Source organism: Ovis canadensis, chromosome 23, assembly GCF_042477335.2.
Source record: "Ovis canadensis isolate MfBH-ARS-UI-01 breed Bighorn chromosome 23, ARS-UI_OviCan_v2, whole genome shotgun sequence".
Classification (NCBI taxonomy): Eukaryota; Metazoa; Chordata; class Mammalia; order Artiodactyla; family Bovidae; genus Ovis; species Ovis canadensis.
Genome location: NC_091267.1, coordinates 45,117,699 through 45,139,156, shown reverse-complemented (window position 1 = coordinate 45,139,156; position 21,458 = coordinate 45,117,699). Strand labels below are relative to the sequence as shown.

At 40.9% G+C, this 21,458-nt stretch overlaps 1 protein-coding gene across 5 annotated transcripts in view; it reads right to left on the bottom strand.

Moving 5' to 3' along the window:
* The window catches only part of ZNF521 (zinc finger protein 521), a 312,597-nt gene that overhangs the window by 166,041 nt on the left and 125,098 nt on the right, over positions 1–21,458 (bottom strand). For all 5 annotated transcript variants that reach the window (XM_069569276.1, XM_069569272.1, XM_069569274.1 and 2 more), the window contains one exon: positions 8,209–11,561. In XM_069569276.1, the coding sequence (XP_069425377.1) occupies positions 8,209–11,121 (2,913 nt within the window). In that variant the 5' untranslated portion in view covers positions 11,122–11,561. The remainder of the gene's footprint in view (positions 1–8,208; positions 11,562–21,458) is intronic.

The window sequence follows — 21,458 nt, the reverse complement described above, 5'->3', positions numbered from 1 at the left end:
TTTTATTTCAGTTATTTTGCTATGTGTAATGGTTTCCCAACTATCTTTTTAACTTCATATGTGAAGTTATGGCTCCCCTTTCATTATTTATATTATTTACTTCTTGTTGTTTTAACCTGATTAAGCTTGCCAGAAGTTTGTAAACTTTGTTAGTCTTTTAAAAAACCTTATGTTTTACTTTGTTGGCCTCCTTGTTGTTTTATGTTTCATTACTTTTTGCTCTTAGTTTTACTATTGCCTTCATTTCTACTTTTTTATGGGTTTATTCTCTTGCTCTAGTTCTAATGTCTCAAGTTTTATGTTTATCTTATTGATATTACATTTTTTAAAAATTTGAATACATATTTTTATGTTCTAATAACTTTCCCTGTCAATACTACTTTAATTTGTATCTTACAAATTTTAAGAGGTAGCTATTTTTCCGTTTGAAGTGTTTTTAATTGCTATTTTCTCTTTGTTCCATGGGTGGTTTAATTTTAAAATTTATGGGGTTTTAAAGATATCTTTTTCATTTAACATGTATTTGCTATATGTTGAGAATTATGATAGGAAGGGAGTGAAAGAGACCAGTTAGTTTACAAGGATAAGACTTGGATTGGAGAGAGAATGTGGGAGATGCAAATAGAAGAGAAAATATAGCACCTGGAGAGTGACTGAGTCAAAAAATCAGGAGACCACACAAGATTTAAGAGACGCACACAATGCTTCAAATGAGGATAATTAGGGGAATGAAGGAACACAGACGAAAACTGGAGAGAAAAAAGAAATTATGATTTGATTAAACGGCTAGTACAATGTTCAACTGGTAATGGCAAACAGGTAGCTGAAAATCTAAGATGGTACTGAACAAGAGGCTGCAAGCTGAAATTTGATATGTTAGTCACCTGTATGGGATGATAAGTCAGTAATAGGAAACGAGGGTAAGGGCAGAGACAAACATATTAAAAGTAGAACCCTTAGAAACATGCACATTTAAACAGTGGAAAAAATATATAAATAAGAGAACTGGCTATTTAGGTTTTTTAAAAGCCATAAGGCTGCAAATTTCTAGAAAGAGAAAGTACAGTAGAAAACTGCATCTGTATTATGTAGAAGGTGGTGCCATACAATGATAAGAGATCCAGAATGTAGCTTTCAATTTTGTTTCATTACTCAAAAGCATCTCTATACTCACTAATCTCTACTTCAATATAATTTCAGCCAAAATGTAAAATGTTCCTGCTAAACAGAATTCTACCACTACTGAGGGTGATTTCAGACTCTTTTGCCTAGTACTCTCGGAGCAAAGATGTGAAATTCAAGATTCAAGGTGGTATACAAAAACATGCTTCTTTTTGAATTCCATAACTTCTAAAAGATACTGTGTGCACATGGAAGCCTCAGCCAAAAAAGTCCAGAACTGGAAGTAAATACAGGGACAACCTAGGGATGACAGTGGTAGCAAATTCAACGCGTGATGCAATGATCAGTGCATCGCACTGGATGGCAGGCAGTTACTTCCATGTTCCACACCCAATGCTTATGCCAGGGGTCATTAACTCCCCATTCCAGTGCACTGTAGATGCCAAACAAATACTGAACACAACAACAATAAATCTGAAAACAGATTAAACTTGGCAAAGCAGCTAAGGCTATTCCACGAGCATTTTGAATTTTACAGGTCTATTTGGTCATGTAATTTTTCTACATAATTTTAAGATATTGTTTATTTAGAGGAAACGTAACTCATTTATTTTCGCTCCTTTAGCTTAGCAAAACTTACACCAGCCACTTGAGATACAAAAACTTTGACATTTTTCTTTTAACCTCATATGGAAATTTTTATTATACAAAATAAATCAAAAAAGAATTCTGGCGCTTCAGTAGGCTCTGAATTGCCTACATGTACATTTCTATTTTCAGTGTAGGAACTATAAAGGAAGAATATTAAATTTGACACACTTAAAACAGACCTTCACACTGAAGATGATCGTTAAATTGTTGGAAATTTCAAGTCATTTAGCCTATGTAATATTTTTTTTTATCACACCTAATTTTAAAGCATCTCATTAGTTTTGGGTAAACTTATTTACCTCTGTGGGTATTAGTTACTAGATATACCTGCACCTGGGCTTCCCAGGTGGCTCAGTGGTAAAGAATCTGCCTGCCAATGCAGAAGATTTAGGAGATGTGGGTTTGATTCCTGGGTCAGTAAGATCCCCTAAAGAAGAAAATGGCAACCCACTCCAGTATTCTTTGCCTGGGAAATCCCATAGACAGAGGAGCTTGGTGCGCTACAGTCCCACGGGGTCACAAAGAGTCAGACATGACCTAGAGACTAAACAACAACAATACCTGCATATACATCCAAAGATGGAGTATATACTACTTTGTCACTTTGAAGTACTGATACTATGTTGATTTATTCAACTGATATTTATCAAGCTCTTGTGATAAGTTGTTCATAGGTGAGAAAAGGGAATATGGAAATAAATAAGTAAACAAAAACGACTATTTCAAAAGAAAATCTTTAGGAGGAAACCAACTTTGATAAGATTTTCAGGGAAGGCCCACTTGACAGCTTAGAAAGAGCAAGTGGTACAGAGAAGCTGATTCAGAAGTGCCAGTCAGGTGAGGAAGCAAGACAGGTGAAGACTCCAAAGCAGACACCCCGCCAACACCCCCACCCCGCCCGAGGCTGGGAGGCGGAGGCACTTAGCACACGGAGGCGACGCTGGAACATGACAAAGGCAGCCAAGCTGGCTGGGATGTACACGGCCTCATAAACTGGTGAGAGGTTGGAATTTTATTTGAGAGAAATGGAAAGGCACTGAGGAATTCTGTGTGCCATCCTGAGACTGACTGACATGTCCACAAGATGCCTTCCCACTTCAGCAGGAAGACTGGATGAGAAGCAGGCAGAAGAGGAATTTCTTAGAAGGCTACTGAGGTATCCTGAAATGACTGCAGCCTGGACCATGATGATGGCTTTGGAGATGCAAAGAGGAGGATGAGATGCTCACTGGAGGTAGAATCTACAGGACTACCAGATTAGAGGTGGGGAAAGAGGGAAAGTTAGGGACCTAGAAAGAGAGGGATTCCTGGGTTTCTTGCTTGATAATTGGGTGTAGGATGGATCCCTTTACCAAAAATGATGGAAGTTTGGGAAAAGTTAGGCTTCAGGTGACAGAATTGAGAGTTCAGGAAGTACACAATAAACTTCAGAAGGCTAAGAGAGATACCAATTGCAAAGTTAAACTGTCAGTGGAACACAAACATATTTGGGAAATGTTAGTAAAGAAACAGTTACTGCAGTGTGAATGGATGAGATGCTATGGAGAGAATAGATACAGAAGAAAGATTGAAGAATTCCTACACTTTGGGAACAGGCAGAGGACGAGAAATCGCTAGAGACAGAAGAAGGAAGAAAACTAAGAAAGGGGACACCATGAAGTCACAGGGAGGCGCAGTAAGGGGAGGGCCAGCTACTCTGTAGAGTGCTGTGGAGATGGACCTGGAGAGACCAGTGGCAATCTTGGCAGCATAGCAACAATTTTCTTGAGAACACGGACCTTGAAGTGGAGCGGGATAACAACAATAGACCCACACACATTCAGAACGTCGAGGACAGAACTTCAATAACAAAACAAGACTCGAGTCCAGATGCGGTCAGGATAGGAGTAGCAATCCTATAGTGTATGAATGCAGAAGAATAACACAAATTTATTTAACACCTTCGAGGTTCCAGTCACTGAGTCACGTGGATTTCTGCATAAGCCAGCTCTCTTGCCATACTACCCTGGGTGGGGAAAGGTTCTGGGAGAACCACCAGCCAGACATGGCCCAGAGGCACCTGCCTACGATGGGCCGGGCACTGAATTTGGAATTGGGAGGCCTGGATTCTCTGGGCCTCTTGTCTACCACTTATTAACTGTGTGACCTTAGATCTCCATTTATCTGGGTCTGTTTCACTGTCTGCAAAATAGGCAGTTTAACCAGATGAGGGCCACTGTCACTTCTAGCTTTGATTCTGTGGCATCATACAGGCATCTAGGAACATGGACTTGGTAACCCTTGCGATTCATGGGGTCGCAAAGAGGACACGACTGAGCGACTGAGCTGAACTGAACTGAACCCTTGCAAGAGCAATTTCAATGGAATAGTGGGGATGATGTGAACGGAAATGTGAATATATAAACCCTCAGAGAAACCCGGCTATGAAGGAGCTCAAGGAAATGAAGGTAGATGGATACATGCTTCCAGTATCATCAGGACACAACCCTTTGAGGTTCAGATGGGGCAGCACCTGAAAAGGGAGCCAGGCTAGTGTCAACGAACTCCAAAAGAAGAACTAACATTTACTCAACATGTAGTAAAGGTCAGTAAGTCTGCAAGGTGCTTCATGTGTGGAAAATGCTAGATATTCAGTGTTCTTCCTGCCTCAAATTCTCTCTGCCATTTATGGAATCATTGCAGGTACAAATTCATATGATTGATAGTCAATCTTTGAGGAACAAATGGAAATGAATAGGTTTTCCTCCACCTCCCATTTTTTATTCAAAACAAAGTCCCCACCGCAAATTTAGGTTAATACTCATAGAATTTTGGTACAAATAGAACATTTTTCACAAATTCAGAAGTCATTACACAGAAGAAGTGGGAATTTAAATTCAAGTCTTCTGTCTGCAATTCCAAATTTCTTCATCACATGACAGCTGCTTACTATTACCCTTCTTTAATTGTCACATACCATGTCTTTCATCTATTTCTTGGATTATATGGGTTTATATAGTACTTATCCTTCTATAGATTATATCTAAATCCCTTCTGAATAGGTACTCTGGTCTGGAACAAATAATTGTCTTTTTCAGTCTTTGGAAGATGTGTTCCAGTTTCTATCATTATTCTTTTGTGACTGTGAGTCAGAGTCCAGAAAAATCTAACCTGGCTCTTGACAATATCTGGTATTCAGGTTTTATTATCTCCCAAGGTGTTCTTTTCTCTTCTGAAGCCTCAATCCTCAGCAAGAAGAAGAGAAGAAAACACCACCTACATTGCTAAGTCCTTTAATTCCAACCTAAGACATCTAAGTCAATGAACATACACATGATATTTCTTTTTGTGATAAAATTTAATCCTACATGGTATGCCTGCTTTTTGGCAAACTCTTACATAATAGCTTCACCTTTACTTCTGCTGATAAAAATTTCCACAATATTCACAATGAGAAGTCACAGAGGCTTAAGTTGTCTAACAAAGAATGAGAACAAAGTAAAACTCTATGTCTTCCTCATCAATGCATTTTTTAGGCTCATTTTTGTAAAACTTTACATATCTTTAGATAATTTTCTATGTCAAGTCCAAATAATATGGTCTACTTACATTTCTTTATGGTGGAGAGTATCAGAAAGGAAGTAGGCACATAAAATTTTTATGACAAATAGCATAATAAAGAAAAACAGTAACAAGGGTGAAAATGTTGAATAGATTAGTGTACTGTTAAGGCACAAAGAAAAAATGTACAACTGAATCTTAATATCTAGTCAATTAACGACACTGCTACAAGTTATTATTAATCAGATTTAATAAGAAGGTATTCTTTCGCATGGAGTCCTTTTTAACCCTCAGTAGCTAGGTGCTTAAAAAACAGTATTGTAAGAATTAAAATTAAAAAGCACTTTTAAACATATTATTCTATGTAAGTGAATGATATAGTTAAGCTTTATAATTATCATTAAGATTTCAGGTATAACTGAAGACTTGACCATCCCTTAAAGATAAATTTCCCTTGGAATTCCCTAGCAGTCCAGTAGTTAAGACTTTACCTTCCGCTGCAAGGGGCACAGGTTCAATCTTGGTTGGGGAACCTAAGATCCCACATGCCTTTCGGCCAAAGAGTAAAAATTAATAAACAAATATAAATAAATAAATTGGGCCAAGATATTTTAAAAATACTAAAAGGCAAATTTCCCAAATCAACTCTAACCAAATTAACAGGTAAAGACTATTAAAATGCCCTCCTTCATTTTTAAAATATTTCACCTCAAATGGTATTATGTTGTTGTTCAGTTGATAAGTCATGTTTGACTCTTTGTGACCCCATAACCTATAGCCCACCAGGCTCCTCTGTCCATGGAATTCTCCAGGCAAAAATACTGGAGTAGGTAGCCATTCCCTTCTCCAGGGGATCTTCCTGACCCAGGGATTGAACCCTGGTCTCCTGCCCTATAGGTAGATTCTTTATCGTCTAAGCCACCAGGGAAGTTCCCTAAATGGTACAATACAGAGCAATTTAGAAATATCAGAAAATCTAAACCATGAACAGATAAGAAACAGGCAAATTCCTTTCCAAAAACAATCTACTAAGAAATAAGAACTGAATTTTGCTTGACTTTAAATGCATACCACCACAATCATACACACACACACATATTAATTAATTTTAAACCCCTTTTAGGCACTATTTAAATTAAATCTGAATATAAAAACCCTTCTATATAATATGTAAAGCATAACAAAACAAAAGAGAGGAATAATTTTTTGAAAACATACTTTTTTTTTTTAAGAATTCTTGTTCAAAAGCATTTAAAAATAAAACATTTGGGGAAATCTGAATATGGACTTATATAAGATAGTACAGATTTATTTCATCTCTTTAGCTGATTCCCTGGACGGAGGAGCCTGGTCGATGTCAGTCCATGGGGTTGCAAGAGTCAGACATGACTGAGTACCTTTCACCTTTAGCTGATTTCAATAATTTCTGGGCTAACGATACTATGGTTAAGTAAGAAAATGCCCTTATTCTCAGGAGATATGTTATCTACAGTTTACTTCCATGTAGCTCAGATTAATAAAAAAAAGGTTGCAAAGATAGAGAAAAATCTGACAAAATGTTCCTGTCTGGCAGATTTGTGACATGGATACACGAATACACACACACCTGTTCTTTGTGTTATTTCTTTAACTTTTTTCTAGGTTTAAACATGATGGATATAAAAAGTTGGGAAACATTTCAGTTCATATGATGACAACTAGCAATATTTGCTTCCAAAGAAATGACTTGATCCAACATGCGCGTCATGAACCATTATCAAAACGACGTCCTTCTGGTTTGAAAAGATTTCACTTCTTTAGAGGACAGAAAGGTGAGGATTTACTTGCAGAGGAGAGAGGGGAAAGCGACTTCAAAGTTGGGGAGTCTGCCTGTTCACACAGAGCCCACATCTGGGGAAGAGGGGCTCTGTGTTCCTCTTCTCAGCTCTCCCCTACCAGCTGACTGATGGCTATCTGCAGGGAGCTGCAGGGGGCCTCGGAGAGGGGGTGAGTGCAGAGACAAGATAAGGAAAAGGCGGTGACCCCAGACTGAAGGGAGACGGGTCTCCCTGGAGTTTTCATTTTGGTTGGATCTCCAGATACAGACAGGTAGGAACGGGGAGAGAGCTATTAGAAACCAGGTGATAAAGCAGAAAGAAATTATAATAAAACAAGCCATCCTCGGCTCAGCTTCAAGGAAGGATGACTTACAAAACTATTTCACTGTAAATGAACTTGTTTTTCAACTATGGAGGGGAGGAACACAAAATGACTCTTTAGCTAAGAAAATGTTCCAAATCCAGAGAGTGAAGACTTGGGGAGAGACCCTTTAAAACCAACGTGGAGCATGCGGACCTTAATAAATGGAGGGGCTCTTAAAAATTCCTGTTGTGAGACAATACCTTCCTCACCACCCAGAAGACAAAGACAAACAGTGAGGGTTGACAATGCCATATAAAAAAGCCATCCCTACCCAATTTGTTATCCACAAATATACATATTCTTTTTGATTTACCCTAAGCCAGCATGTCGGCTCATAACATCTCGATTTTATGTCATTATCTCTCAGCCATACACACCAGTCGGATCTGGGGATTTCAATTCACGGTGAAACTACACTGAGATTCCAGATCTCAGGTGGTGTTGGCATGAGAGCCGGTCTCTTCAGTCACAGAGAAGACAGTATCCTAGAGAGTCTGGAATTAGTCCTACTTTGCACCACTCAAGCCCAAACTGCTGCTTCCCAAGAAGCAAGCCATCCTTTTTAATGGCCAGGCGGAAAAAACACCACTGCCTTTCGATCTAAAGCATCTCTCTGCACAGGCCAACGAATAAAGCTGGGGAAAAGGGTAAACCTACAGTGGAGAGGGATGTTTGGGGAGGTTAAAGGGCAAGCATCAGAAAAAGGCGAGTTACCTCATCCGATTGCGAGGGGCTGATTCTGGGCATGGGTGAGACTTGCGGCGTTTTCAACTGAGTGCTGTTGCTGTCGGGCACCAGCTCTCGGTGGACCGTTTGAATGTGATTCTGGAGTTCACTTTCGGACTCAAACTTCACGTTGCAGCTGGAGCAGCGCGTCTTGGGGGCGCCGGCCTTGCCCTTGCCCTCCACGGCCCCCAGGTTCTCGGTCTGGCCCAGGCCCGGTCGACTGGAGCCGGGAGCAAGGCTGACCCCGGGACTGGCGCTCTTACTGAGGTTCACACAGCCAGCACACAGACCGTAGGGCAGGCCGTTGATGTCCAGTTTCACCAGATCTTGCTTGGAACGGAATTCTTTGAGACAGGACGCACACTTGTACAGTTTGGGGACATGCGGGCCGCGGCCAGTGGCCTGGACCGTGGCCCCGTTGCCTGTCTTCTGCATGTGGAACGTCCCGTGGATTTTGAGCTCCAGGGTGGAGGTCACCGTCTGCATGCAAACCACGCAGCGGAACCCCGTGAGGGAGTTCCGCAGGTCGGGGTGCATCTGGCAGTGCTCCAGGAACTCCTCCTCGCTCTGCAGTGGCATCTTGCAAATGCGGCAGTTTCCGGTATCCAGGCTCTTACTGTGCGTGACCTTGTGTTCGGTCAAGGTCAAGAGCGAGGGGAAGCGCTCCCCACAGATGGGGCACATGTAGTGTTTCACGGGGCCCAGGTGCGTCTGCATGTGCTCCCGGAGGCCGTTCTCCGAGAAGAAGGTCCGCGAGCACACGTTGCACTTGTAGTTCCCTTTGATGAGCTCCGCTTTCTTCTTGACGATGGCGCTCTCCCCCGGCCGGATGTTGTGGTCCCGGAGCTGATGGTTCTGCAGGAGCGTCTCCATGGTGTAGGCTGCGCCACAGATGTCACAGCCGTACATGGGCTCCGAGGTGTCCACGTCCTCCTCGCTGCCGTCGTGGCTGTTGTGGGACTCCTGGCTGTTGGTCAGCAGGGTCTGCAACTCCACCTCCTCCTTCTGGCCCGGCTCCGAGGCCCCGTTTGCGCCGCAGTTGGGCGTCTTGGTGTCGAACACGCAGTGCTTCTCCCGCAGGTGCTTCTCCAGCAGGATGATGGCGTGGAAGGCCTTGCTGCAGAACTGGCAGTTGTACTTCTTGCTGTGAGTGGTGATGTGGCACTGCAGCTCCACCTCGGTGCCGAAGGACTCGCCGCAGAAGATGCACTTGTGCACCTTGCCCTGGTTCTCCAGGTGGTTGTGCTTCACGTGCAGCTGCAGGTCGGTCTCGTTGCGGAAGTCCCAGTTGCAGGAGGTGCAGCGATACACTTTCTTCTCGTTACTGTGCTTCACGGCCAGGTGGAGCTGGATGGAGACCTTGGAGTCGAACACCTCCTGGCAGAGGGTGCAGCGGAAGAAGACGAAGGTGTGCATGTCCAGCAGGTGTTTCTGCAGGTCGTCCACCGACGTGAACTGCTTGTCACAGCTCTCGCAGATGTAGTACGTGGAGGTGATCATGAAGTGAATGGTCACGTGCTTCAGCAGGGACTCTTGGTTGGGGAACTCCTTGTTGCACTGAGGACAGGTCAGTTTCGGGAGCACGGTGTCCAGGTGGGTCTTCAGGTGAGTCTGAAAGCCATCCAGGGACGTGTACTTAGCACCACACTGATTACAGATATATTCTCCAGCCTGCCTTGCAGGTGCCCCTCCTACCGCCTGCATCATCTTCAGAGATGTCTGCTCTATGGCCACAGGTGACAGGGGACTCAAGGCCCTGGATTTCTTCCCGTTGTGGATATAATTCAGGGCCAAGGGAATGTTTTTATGATTCTCTTTGATGTGCTTGTTCAGTTTAAGAACACTGTTGAATATGGGGGAATTTGTACAATAGGAACAAGAATAGACTTCTACGACTGGCTCTTTCGGAGTCCCGAGCACTGGGGACCCAAATCGGGAGCCACTGAGGTCACAATGGACCTGTCTTATATGCTCTTCCAGCGAAGAGTCAGTGAGGAACCCCATGTAGCAGTGGGGACAGAAGAAAGCATTGCTGTCCTTCGCCGCGGGGTTCGCAAATCCGTGAGAACATCGGATGTGTTCCTGAAGGGTGTTGAGGTCGTTGACAACTTCAGAGCAGAAGTTGCACTGGTAGACTATGGCGGGCAAGGCAGAAACGATCAGACCTGGGTCCTGAGCTTCATGCACTTGCTTAAGATGTTCATTGAGGTTATAGAGGGAGGGCAGTACCTCCAAGCAGTACTGGCAGATGTGGGCCTGCTCTGGCTTATCTAAATGCATAGTTTTCAGGTGAATCTGCAGAACTGCCAGACTGGAAAACAACTGCTTGTTGCAGTAAATACAGCTGTAGGTGACCTTCGCCTGTTTACTCGAGGGGACAGTCATGTCCGGGGTCTGCTGAGCGGCCCGCTTCCTCCCCCGACTCTTTGGGATGGGTGGGGCGGCTTCCACCATGGTCGAGCTGTCCACCGAGAGGTTGGAGTCCGGGGTCGTGCTGGACACGGAGGTGTAGCCCACCGTGACCAGGGAAGGGCTGTTGCTGTGGTTGCACGACTCCGGTTGCTGGTGACTGTCCATGTGGCTGTACAGCTCCTCGACGCTGTGGAAGCTCTCGGAACAGATGCTGCAGGAGTTCTTCTTCTCCCCGCCGTGCATCTGCTCCATGTGGTTCATCAGGGAGGTCTCCTCCACGAATAGCTCGTGGCAGTAGACGCACTGGAGGGCCGCCCGGTCCTCGTTCGGGGAGCACTCGGGGTGGCACTCGGCAATGTGCTTTTGGAGGTCTTCCGGGAAGTCAAAGCCTTCCTCGCACTGACTGCACTTCTGAGTGTCCTTCATCTTCCAATCCTCCAGCCTGGAACCCGACTGGGAGCCGTCCTTGTTCCTCTCGTGGACCTGCATGTGCCCGTGTAAGGAGCTAGAGGACAGGAACCCACGGCGGCAAATGGCACATTTATATGGCTTGTTGGACGTGTGAGTCTTCAAGTGGATCTTCAGGTGATCACTTCTGGAGAAGGCGGCGTCGCACTCACTGCAGTGGTACTTCTTGTCCCCCGTGTGGAGTTTGATGTGGCGGTCTCGGCTCCGCTTGTGTTTGAACAGCCGGCTGCAGTAGGTGCACTTGAAAGGCAGCTTGTCGCTGTGACTCTGCTCATGGTGCTTTAGGTAGCTGAGACGGCTGAATGACTTGTCACAGAACTGGCACGGATACGGGAGTCCGGGGCCACCTTCTTCCTCTCCAAAATCGCAACCTTCTCCGTGGCTGGGGGAAGTCTGGTCCTTGCTCGAAGGTGAGGAAGCGGGCCAGGAGCAAGTGGGGTCATCCTCTACATCCACTCCATCTGCAATGAGAAGATGGGAACTTTTCACTTTCCGGGTCAAGAGTTCAAGAACAGATTTACTGTACTCTTTCAACAAGTACACAGGGTGAGGGGAGAAAAAAGGAGGAGAGACTATTTGGATGGAACACTTTCAAATCTGAGCCCAAAGCTTTTCTTCTACGTTGACTTTTCGCTGGCTTGTAAAATATAAAATGATATTAAATAGTTCAATGTCTAAATTACCCCTTTATTACTTTTTATCATTCTTCCTTAGGAGCAAGGTATATATTATGCATTGACAATTTTATTAAAATGCAGATTTTAATATATTTAATGTTTCTTTTGTATTCATTCTAAAATGATTTGCATATTATGTGAGCATCTGAAGGACCAAATGAAAAGAGGAAATATTACAAGAATGATTTAAAATTAATGCAGTCAACCCAGATGTCTAATATTTAATAAAAAATTCCCTCTGCATTTTGCTTGTTTTTATAGGAAAAGGCAATTCTGCAGGCCAAACTCTTTTATGGGGTTCTTATTGATACAGACCTTATTGCATTCAGCAAAAAATATTAAAAAGTAAGCACATGAAAGAAGACAGAAAACACAATAATAATTATGTCTTGTGTAATAAAAGACAACCAGGATTTCTTCAATAACTGTAAGATTCGAATAGCATAGGCCAGAAAATGGATTATTAGATGTTAGAAGGGTATGACTAGATATTACATGTAGCTAGGATCAGCCAGGATCAAGAAAAAAAATGAGAGTTTCACAGGGTCAGAATGTAATAGTGTATTTTGTTTGGAAAGTTCAAGAGGTGGCCCGCCATTTCTTCCTTTTGCTAAAGCTTCAGCAGCATGAACTTCCTTAGCCAAACAGGACCTGCACTTTGAGGTGAGCGGAGACAAAGCAACTTGTGAAAAACTGGAAACAGGAAAAGTGATAAATGATTATGGTAAATGCTGAAAGATTTATGAGTAACAAAGAGAAGACAAACAAGCCTGAAAGCCAGATATAACCTTAGCGAGCTATCCATAAAGTAACTCTACCTTCTGTTAGGTGGTTTTTTTTAACCATGTTTGCAGCAAGTGTACCTCTTACTTCTGTCACTTTCTTAACATCCAAGTGGAAAATGAGACCTCTTAAATAGACTGTGAAACCTCTGACTTTTCAAAACAATTCTAGTCTATCATTCATGATTAGAAGACATCGCAAAAGCTTTTCACTCTCCAAAGGAGCAAGATTTTTCATAAATGCCGACAAGTAAGGACCATGGAGTAGGGTTGGTGGAGATAGCGATTCTATTAGAATAGGTCTGGTTAAGAATATTATTGAGGTATTCTAATAAGACACAATTAGAATGCGATCAAATACATTTTAAAATCCTTCAAAGCTGAAGTTCACTAGCAAGCTATATTATTAACATAAAAGGAGAAACTGGCGAGCATTATGTAAACAAATTCCACGTCTGCTTTCTTTAAGGTAACGAGATTTTACTAGATTATCAACCTCTTGCTTATCCACAGGAAACAGATGAGGATCATTCCTTTCCTGCATCTAGAAACTGATGACAACACCATCTCACTATCAATGCCAGATGGCAACCATCTAACTCTGAGAAAACAACCAAACACCATTCCTGGATTCCTGCCCACTGCAACAAAGCTTCGCAATACAAGTTGAAAGCCACATGATTTTGCATCCTCATTTATATCCGTCTATAAGCCAACATGTTTCCAGCATAAGAAAGAGTTTGAGAATTGCTGGTGTGATTTCAATTTAAAGGTAAATACCTATAAAGAATATATGCAAGTAAGCTCGTCAGCGAACATATAGGGAAATAATTTTGAAAAATTAAAAACAAAAACAACCTCAATGATGATTTAGCTTTTCCCTTAAAGAAAATAAGCCATCTATAGCTGGTAGCCCTAAAACAGACCAGTCTTGAAATATTTTTTCCTAATTAAAAATGTCTAATATTTTACCAAAAATTATATTATAAAATTATAATATTTATATAATATGTATATTATTAAAATTATAATATTTTATTAAATTTGGCTCAGCATTCTAGAAGGATAATCTATCACTTTTCACACATTTATTATTTTGGCTTATATCCTGTTGTTTCACTTAAAAATATTTTCAAACACATTATCTGTGTACAGTTGGGGAAAACAGTGAATCAGAAATTAGTCATGTATCTAGACTGAAAGAATAGAACTTAAGCTTGATAATTTAGCAAGTGAATCTATTATTAAATTGCAGATTGTGCCTTGGCATGATATATAATTATAACAACACACCAAGAATTATAGAGCAATAGACTATTATACACACGGTGCAATCCTTGACACCATGCTTAAATCAGGTTCTTGTCTGTGGCCATGCCTGATTATATCTATTACCTAACCATTCTCCTAAGCTTGTAAATTTCAAATACAGTCAAGTGAGGTGAGGGTCAGTTTTTACTCAAACCAAGATTCAAGGGAGCTAGAAACCTTCTCTTCATTCTCTCTCCTGTCCCTATTACTTGATCTTGGCGAAAAGATGTGATAATCACAGATGATGTATCTCTAACTGAGATGCATGGAAATTGCCCTACCGGATTCACAGGCTGCGGAATGGAGGACATTGGGCAGAAGTAGAAAGTTTGAGTAGGGAATGCTACTTTAGAAGAATAAACAAAGGTTCCACAAAAAGTTGATTTCTGTTTTAGAGTCAAAATTATAAAATGCTCATTTGCTAGGACTATAACTGAGCCTGTTCTCCTTGGGGTGCACAAGGAACTCACCAAGGAAACTCCCAGGGGTGTTAGTTCATGCTCTAAGGGTATCAGTATCACCCCAGACTTCTGTGTTAGTGGTGGTGTTGCCAATATTCTCTGAGGTCTACCTTAGTCTCTGCAAGCTACCCATTCCCATCACCTTAAGTTTTTTTGGCATGCACAGCTCAAACGATGCTTACATGGCTACTACAGACCTAAATAATTTCAAGTTGTTTTTTTCATCTGGAAGACACTATGGAGGATTCTTTCAATCCCCGTTACTGAGTCAACTCGAACTTTTTTTTTCCCCTTCAGCACTCACTAAGTGCTACTAACAGGAATGTCTTCTGTGTTATGGCAAATTTTCTGCATTTCAATGTGAAGTACTTAACATGTCCACGTTAAATTTTAATTTTTGGAATCAATCACTTCACACTAGCTGACTCTCGGAGAGCTACACCTCTTACAATGGGAAGAAGGAAAGGGGAAAAAATAAAAATAAAAAATACACAGATACAACTTTGCTGGAAACCAACTCCATGGCCTAGAAGTCTATTTAAAGATGCAAATGTGTGTGCACAGTTAGTGCAGATGTTTTTCTACAGCAACTGTACTTGCTGAGTTTCAGCATTTCCATAAAGCACATTACAACAAGTGTGTGAACACTCGGAGATGAAAGTCTCGAACACTCCTGAGATTTGCAGTGGAAAGGAGAGCCGCCTGACTTTTCTCCAAGCAGACAGGAATGCCCATGATTCAGCAGCCTGAGTAAATAAAAGAGGTCCTTATTTCCTAATTTTGCTGGCTGGCCACACTGCAGCAGCCTCTGTGCTCCTGCCAAAGGGGATACAGAACTGGAACTACACCCAGCCGCTGAAGGCCTGTCTTTGTTAGCCAGCCAGGCTTTCCCGACCATCTTCTGGCAACAAAACTGCCATATCCTGCAAGGAAGACCTCCATCTCGGGCTTGATGGTTCTCTAGTCTGCTTGAAAGGACAAAACAACAGATTTTGCTGGGTCTGCATCGGAGGAGGACAGCTGGAAACTCAGTTAGCGGCAGAGCCACACCTGTTCGGTCATATTTATGGGGGAAAGTGCTCACTAACAGAAAAGTGAAGTCATGCTAGAAGGAGGGATTGCACAGGGGAAAAGACACCAGAGCAGGAAGTACTACCTCTCTGACATGAGCCATCGCCCCTCATGGACCAACCTGGGAGGAGAAAGCAAAGATTGGCTGTGATTTTATCCTGGCTGCTGGCGGACAGACAGACGAATACACCCCAGGAGGGGCTGCCTGGTAGCCAAATGAGGGGCTGATAATGTCTGTCTACAGCCTGTCACTATGGAAGAAAAATGCTGCTGAGGGTCCGGCTTTTCTTTCACCTTCAAGTCCAACTCAAGTAGTCAATAAAAAAAAGATCAAAGAAAGAGGAAGAGAAGATGTTCAGGAAGGTCTGGGGGATGCTAAAGCTTTTTCTTTTTTTTTTTTTAAATTTTTTGCACTATCAAGCAGGTCTTAGTTGGGCTTCCCTAGGGGCTCAAAAGGTAAAGAATCTGCCTGCAATGTAGGAAAGGGTAAGTTACATGCTTCTGGAGGGCAGGGACCAAGTCTTTTAGAATGCTGACTCCAACAGTATGGGCAATCCTGAAATTATTAAGGAGAAAGACAAATAACAAAGTGGATTGACTCAACGTGTTAAAGAAGTTATCCGAGTCTCTGAAGTTATGGAAACTTCCAATACTTTTAGTTCTTTGTAGGGTTGGCCCCACGAGAAGCTGGCCTACTGATGTCCTTCGCTACCTGAGTTCATTCACTGTAACTGCAGGGTTCTCGCTAAACCACCCTTCGGGGTCTCAGTGTCATGTGTGTGCAAGATTTCCTTAACAGGAACAGGATTTAGATCACCGGTTACTTTTCAAGCGTGTAAAAGAAGACCAAATACTGACAGCTCTGGTACCTCTGTTTTTGGAGGTCAATGACTCAGAATGAAAACTAAAGTCAAGAGTCTGGAGTTTTATTTCTAGCTTCATAACGGACTTAGAGAGTGACCTGGCCAAGTCATTTAATCTGCCCCTACCTAGGTATTTCACCTGCAATATGAAGATAATAATTCTTGCTACTTACCCTCTGGGGTGTTACAAAGATTAGTGAACGTTTCTAGGGCACCTATCATTGCTGGAAGAAAAGGTGCATATGTAAACAAAAAGACTTGTATGTGTTGCATGTATTAACGTTTTCACATGTAAGCTTCTTATATGTGCAGTATAAACATATTTTAGCATTTTCTTTTCTTTAATGGAACCACTGGAACATCAGCTTTAAGGATTGGCCCAAAGAGTGTCTTAAGCATTCATAGCTGTATATTCAGTCATCAAGAAAATAAAATATAAATAGTTGGTGATATCTCTAAGTTAATGACCCATAAATCCAAGCTGACTGTGTTAAATTATCATACATATGATATAATACCGGGTCTTTACAGACAGATAACCTTGGAATGAGTATTTTGCTGGGTAATTCTGAAGCCAAGTATGGACTTCTGTAATCACCTCTTTTATCCTCAAAACACTAGCAGTACAATCATTGCACTGTTAGTACTTGGTGTTAGTTACTCACTCGTGTCAGACTCTTTGCGAACCCCGTGGACTGGAGCACACCAGGCTTGTCTGTCCATGGAATTCTTCAGGCAAGGATACTGGAGTGGGTAGCCATTCCCTTCTCCTTCTCCAGGAGATCTTTCCCACCCAAAGTTCAAACCCAGGTCTCCTGCATTGCAGGCAGATTCTTCACTGTCAAAGCCAACAGCAAAGTCCCAATCATTGCATTATTTCACATCAAAATAAGTTCATTCAGTGGATGATTTTTTTTTTTTAAGTGTAGGACAATAGGTAAAAACATGAGATCGAAACAAATTTCCAGGTTAATTCTTCCACTGACTGGAAAATGGTTCTTTATCCAGCATGCTAGAGGGAGCAAGCTTTTATGTTAGAGTTCATAGTCCTTTTTCCACTCCTTAACTTAAGGCACCTTAAGACAATTAAACTGAGAACCTTGAGGAAAATATACTGGGTCCACAAAGGCTGAGAGAGGTTAGGTGCTATCCTATCAAGAGAGGACGTATTTTGAAATGTGTGTTTAGTACACACAGGTAACAAGGATATTTGTCCCGTTAACCCAGAGTCATCACAGTAACAACTCTGCATCATCATATTTAAAATCACCTAACCAAATTGCACAAAACATTTTTAAAGCAATGATCGAAATTGCTTAAGGGTATGGTCACTGTAAATAAACCATTATGCATTATTACACAATTGTTTCCTTTCATTCTCAACAGAAATGTCAACAGCTTTAGAAAAGCGGCCACTTTAGTAACATAACTATAATACTTTTGGAAAAAACCCCACAATCCTGCATTAAATTCACTCCTTTGTCATGCAACTTATTTATCTACTTGAAAAGGAATACTCTTTACTGGGTGTTCCGAAGAGAAAAGTGAACCTTACAATTATGTAGAGTTCACAGATGCTTTATAATTCTGTAATATCATACATTGTTCTGGAAGGACCAATTACATGCATTAACAGGCTATGAGGGAAAAGGGTGGTCAGTCATTAATGACAGCAAACTGCGGGAGCAGGCAATGGAGGAGCACATTTTTTTTAACACAGTCAAGATGAATTCCAGATATTGGAGCTCAGAGGCTATTTATTTTTCCTTTCAATACTCCCTTAAAAAAAAAAAAAAAAAGAGGTTCACTGCTTAGGATGAGCCAATAGAAGAGATAAGAAGTTGTTATCACCCCACCTCAGCCCCTCCTTAGGTAATCCTGGTTTTTAGAGCCAAGCTGGCTCTTTCACCAGACACATTTCTATTACGTGTGCAGAGAAGTACAAATGTTTTGCTTGCTGTTGCTTAAAGTTCACTTGAACAGACGGAGCTCAATGAATTCCATCTTCTACCGCCAAATTAAACAGAAAACAGTGCATTCTTAAGCAGTTCACACTTAACTCCACCTCTCAAATCAGAGGAAAAAGCTGACGTGAAACCAGTTAAAAAACACTCATCGTCTCTCTCACGGAAACCAAGACGTGTTTCTGAAGCCAGACAGAAGGAAAAGTGGTTTTCAGTGATGGGGGGCAGGGGGTGAGCACGGCTTTGCTGTTCCCATCTTTTGGCTCACTTAAAGATATAGATAACTAATGATAAGCACCAAGCTCTGGGCGTTCAATAATTGGCAGTCGTGTGCTACACATCTGCTTACAGCGCTGTGACTGTGAGCTTTCTACATCATTTAACGTATTTATCTCTCCTTTAATAATGACAGCCATCATCACAGTGAATTTCCCAAATCTGTTTTCTTTTTATCTCAACTATTTTGAGTTAAAAGGCATGTTTTCACTACTTAGAAGTCTTGTATTTATGACCTCATACCACAAAGAATTTGAAGCACTTCTTCATTGCTTATTTCATTTACTCATTTATTTAGCCAACATTTATGAAGCACCTACTATGTGTTTAGGTCTGATAACCAGAAGTTTTTACTTGCTTGTCTATAACAAAATAAATAATAAAATTCTAGCCTCCCTCATAGTTAATATTCTTAGAATCAAACATGACATTGTATGAAAGAGCTTTCTAAACTACTGCAATATAAAAATGTACTAAAATTACTATGGCTACTCTAAAAGCCATAGCTACCTTTACGTTATAACTAAAAAATGTGAAAACATTATAAAGGAATAAAAATTAACTAATTTAGTTGTTTCTTTTTTCCATATTGAGATTCTAAGAATTTTAAAGGACTTAAGGGACATCTTTGTTTAAAAATAAAAAAATAAACAAAAATACCAAAACAAAATCTTCTGAAGGCTGCTAATAATTACCTTGAAAATCAATGTGCTTTAGTTCATTCTTTAATAGCTCCACACAGCAAGCTGTGATTAATTCATTAGTGGAGTAAAATTCCCATGATGGGATAGCTTGCATTCAAAATCCTGAAACCACATTCCACAGGTCTGACACTAGCCCAATATCTCACTATTTTACTTGTTGAGAAATTTCTTGAGGGTAAATTCTATTTTGTTTCAAAATCCTTTGCTCTAGGGTGAAATACACCTATAAAGCTTTGAAGATGTAGCCACATCTTTTGAAATATACTCAACAAATTTCTCAGTTACCATGTTAATCATTGTACCTGTAAGTTAATCTCTTCACTGACAGAGATGTAAAGTAAAAGGGATTCTTCCACTAAGAAAGTTAAATTTGAAAATGGCTTTATTGGTGAATGATGGACCTCAGACAAATCCTTCCATCATGTTAATAACGGCTTTTTTGAAAAACTGCCCTAACACACTAGAATGTTTAGACAAAGTGATCAAATTCTATTTCAAAGAGGAAACTGGTGTATGAGAATGTTTTGTCATGTAAAACTCTTCTGAATATTTTTCCAGCATGTAGGCTTTGATTCAAGGTTGGCAAACTTTGGGTCACAAGGAATTATAACAGTCCTGAAGTGGTGTTCACTCGAGCTGAATTCCACCTGTATCATACCCAGGGCAGCCGCAAAGCTGACATGAATTTTTGGCAGTTTAAAGAGGCCACATTGTATACTTCACTGCAGATAAAGCCACTGGAGAATACAAAAGTGTTGAAAGGCTAAAATTTAATTAATGACCAATTAGCACCCCATGTGGGTTCATTGTGCAGTAAAGTGATAAATACGGCGTGCTAATATAGAAAAAGCTGTTATAAAGATTAGGGAGGAAATACTACTAGAATTATCCATTTGGTATTATACTACAGTGGTCATCAGTATTCTTGATTTTGAGGTTCCTGTGTCTAAACATGATAGGAACTAAGATCTAAGGCAAAATTATTATTTTCTTTTTATTTTAAGGTACAGAGGTTAGCCTCACACTCAGACAGCTAGTGAACGCACCTAGCTAAATACCCAGCAGCTGCAACTCAGACTAGTTTGTGTAGCCTCCTACCCAATCAGTGTTCATGCACTTTATGGGGAAGCTATATGCTGTTAGTCGCTCAGTCGTATCTGACTCTTTGAGACCCCATGGACAGTAGCCCGCCAGGCTCCTCTTTCCATGAGCTTTTCCCGGCAAGAATACTGGAGGGGATGGCCATTCCCTTCTCCAGGGGATCTTCCTGACGCAGGGATGGAACCCAGGTCTCCTGCATTGTAGGCAGATTCTTTACCCTCTGAGCCACCAGGGAAGGCCTTATATACTATTGGTGGTATTTAAAAATTGGGGGATGCTGGACTATCTTGAGATTCTATGCGTATGTTGAGGTCTACAGAACAATTCGCCAATACATCCTCACAGGATAGAATTTCCATGGTGTTTGAAAAGAATCATCATTAACTTTCACATTAACACTTACATAGTAAAACTAAACTTGAAAAGTGATGTTGGATCCCAAATAACCCCAGTGATACAAGGAGTCACTTATTTTAAATGGAATAATGTTTACAAATGGCAAAGGATTAAAGTATGTTCTTAAAATAACTCTAATTATGGCATAACAAAATATTTCTACACAGATCATTAATATCAATGACCTTATTTGTATAGTTTTTTTTTCCCATTTACCTAATTAGGCAATATTTGAAAGAGGCAATCCTGAGAAAATGCTGATTATCAATTTGATGGATTTTTCTAGTTACCTCATTCTCCCTTTGTTTTCTATGTCTCACTTTAGGTTCAGTTTATTCTTCCCTAGAATGAATCAAAAAATAAAATTCAAACTGGCTCAGTCTATCATTTGTTTCTTGTTAACAGTCCTGGTAATGTATTTATAGGAACCAAACTAGTCAAAAGTATAGCACAGGGAAGGCATGCATGTATGTTTTTATGCAGGACTGAATGTTCAGAACAGATTTAATGATTAATGCTCAATCATGGCATACATTTTGAAAATATCTTTTCTACTTCTCATTACAAAGTGTTACTCATATAATTTGCCACTTAATATGTGTATATGTACAATCATGCCTTAATGAAGTACACTTCATTAGGGGAAGTCTCTATGATGCAATTTTTACTTATTAATATATATCACATATATTATTTTTATTAAATTATATATGTTGTATACTCAATCATATATTTAACACATATGCATATAC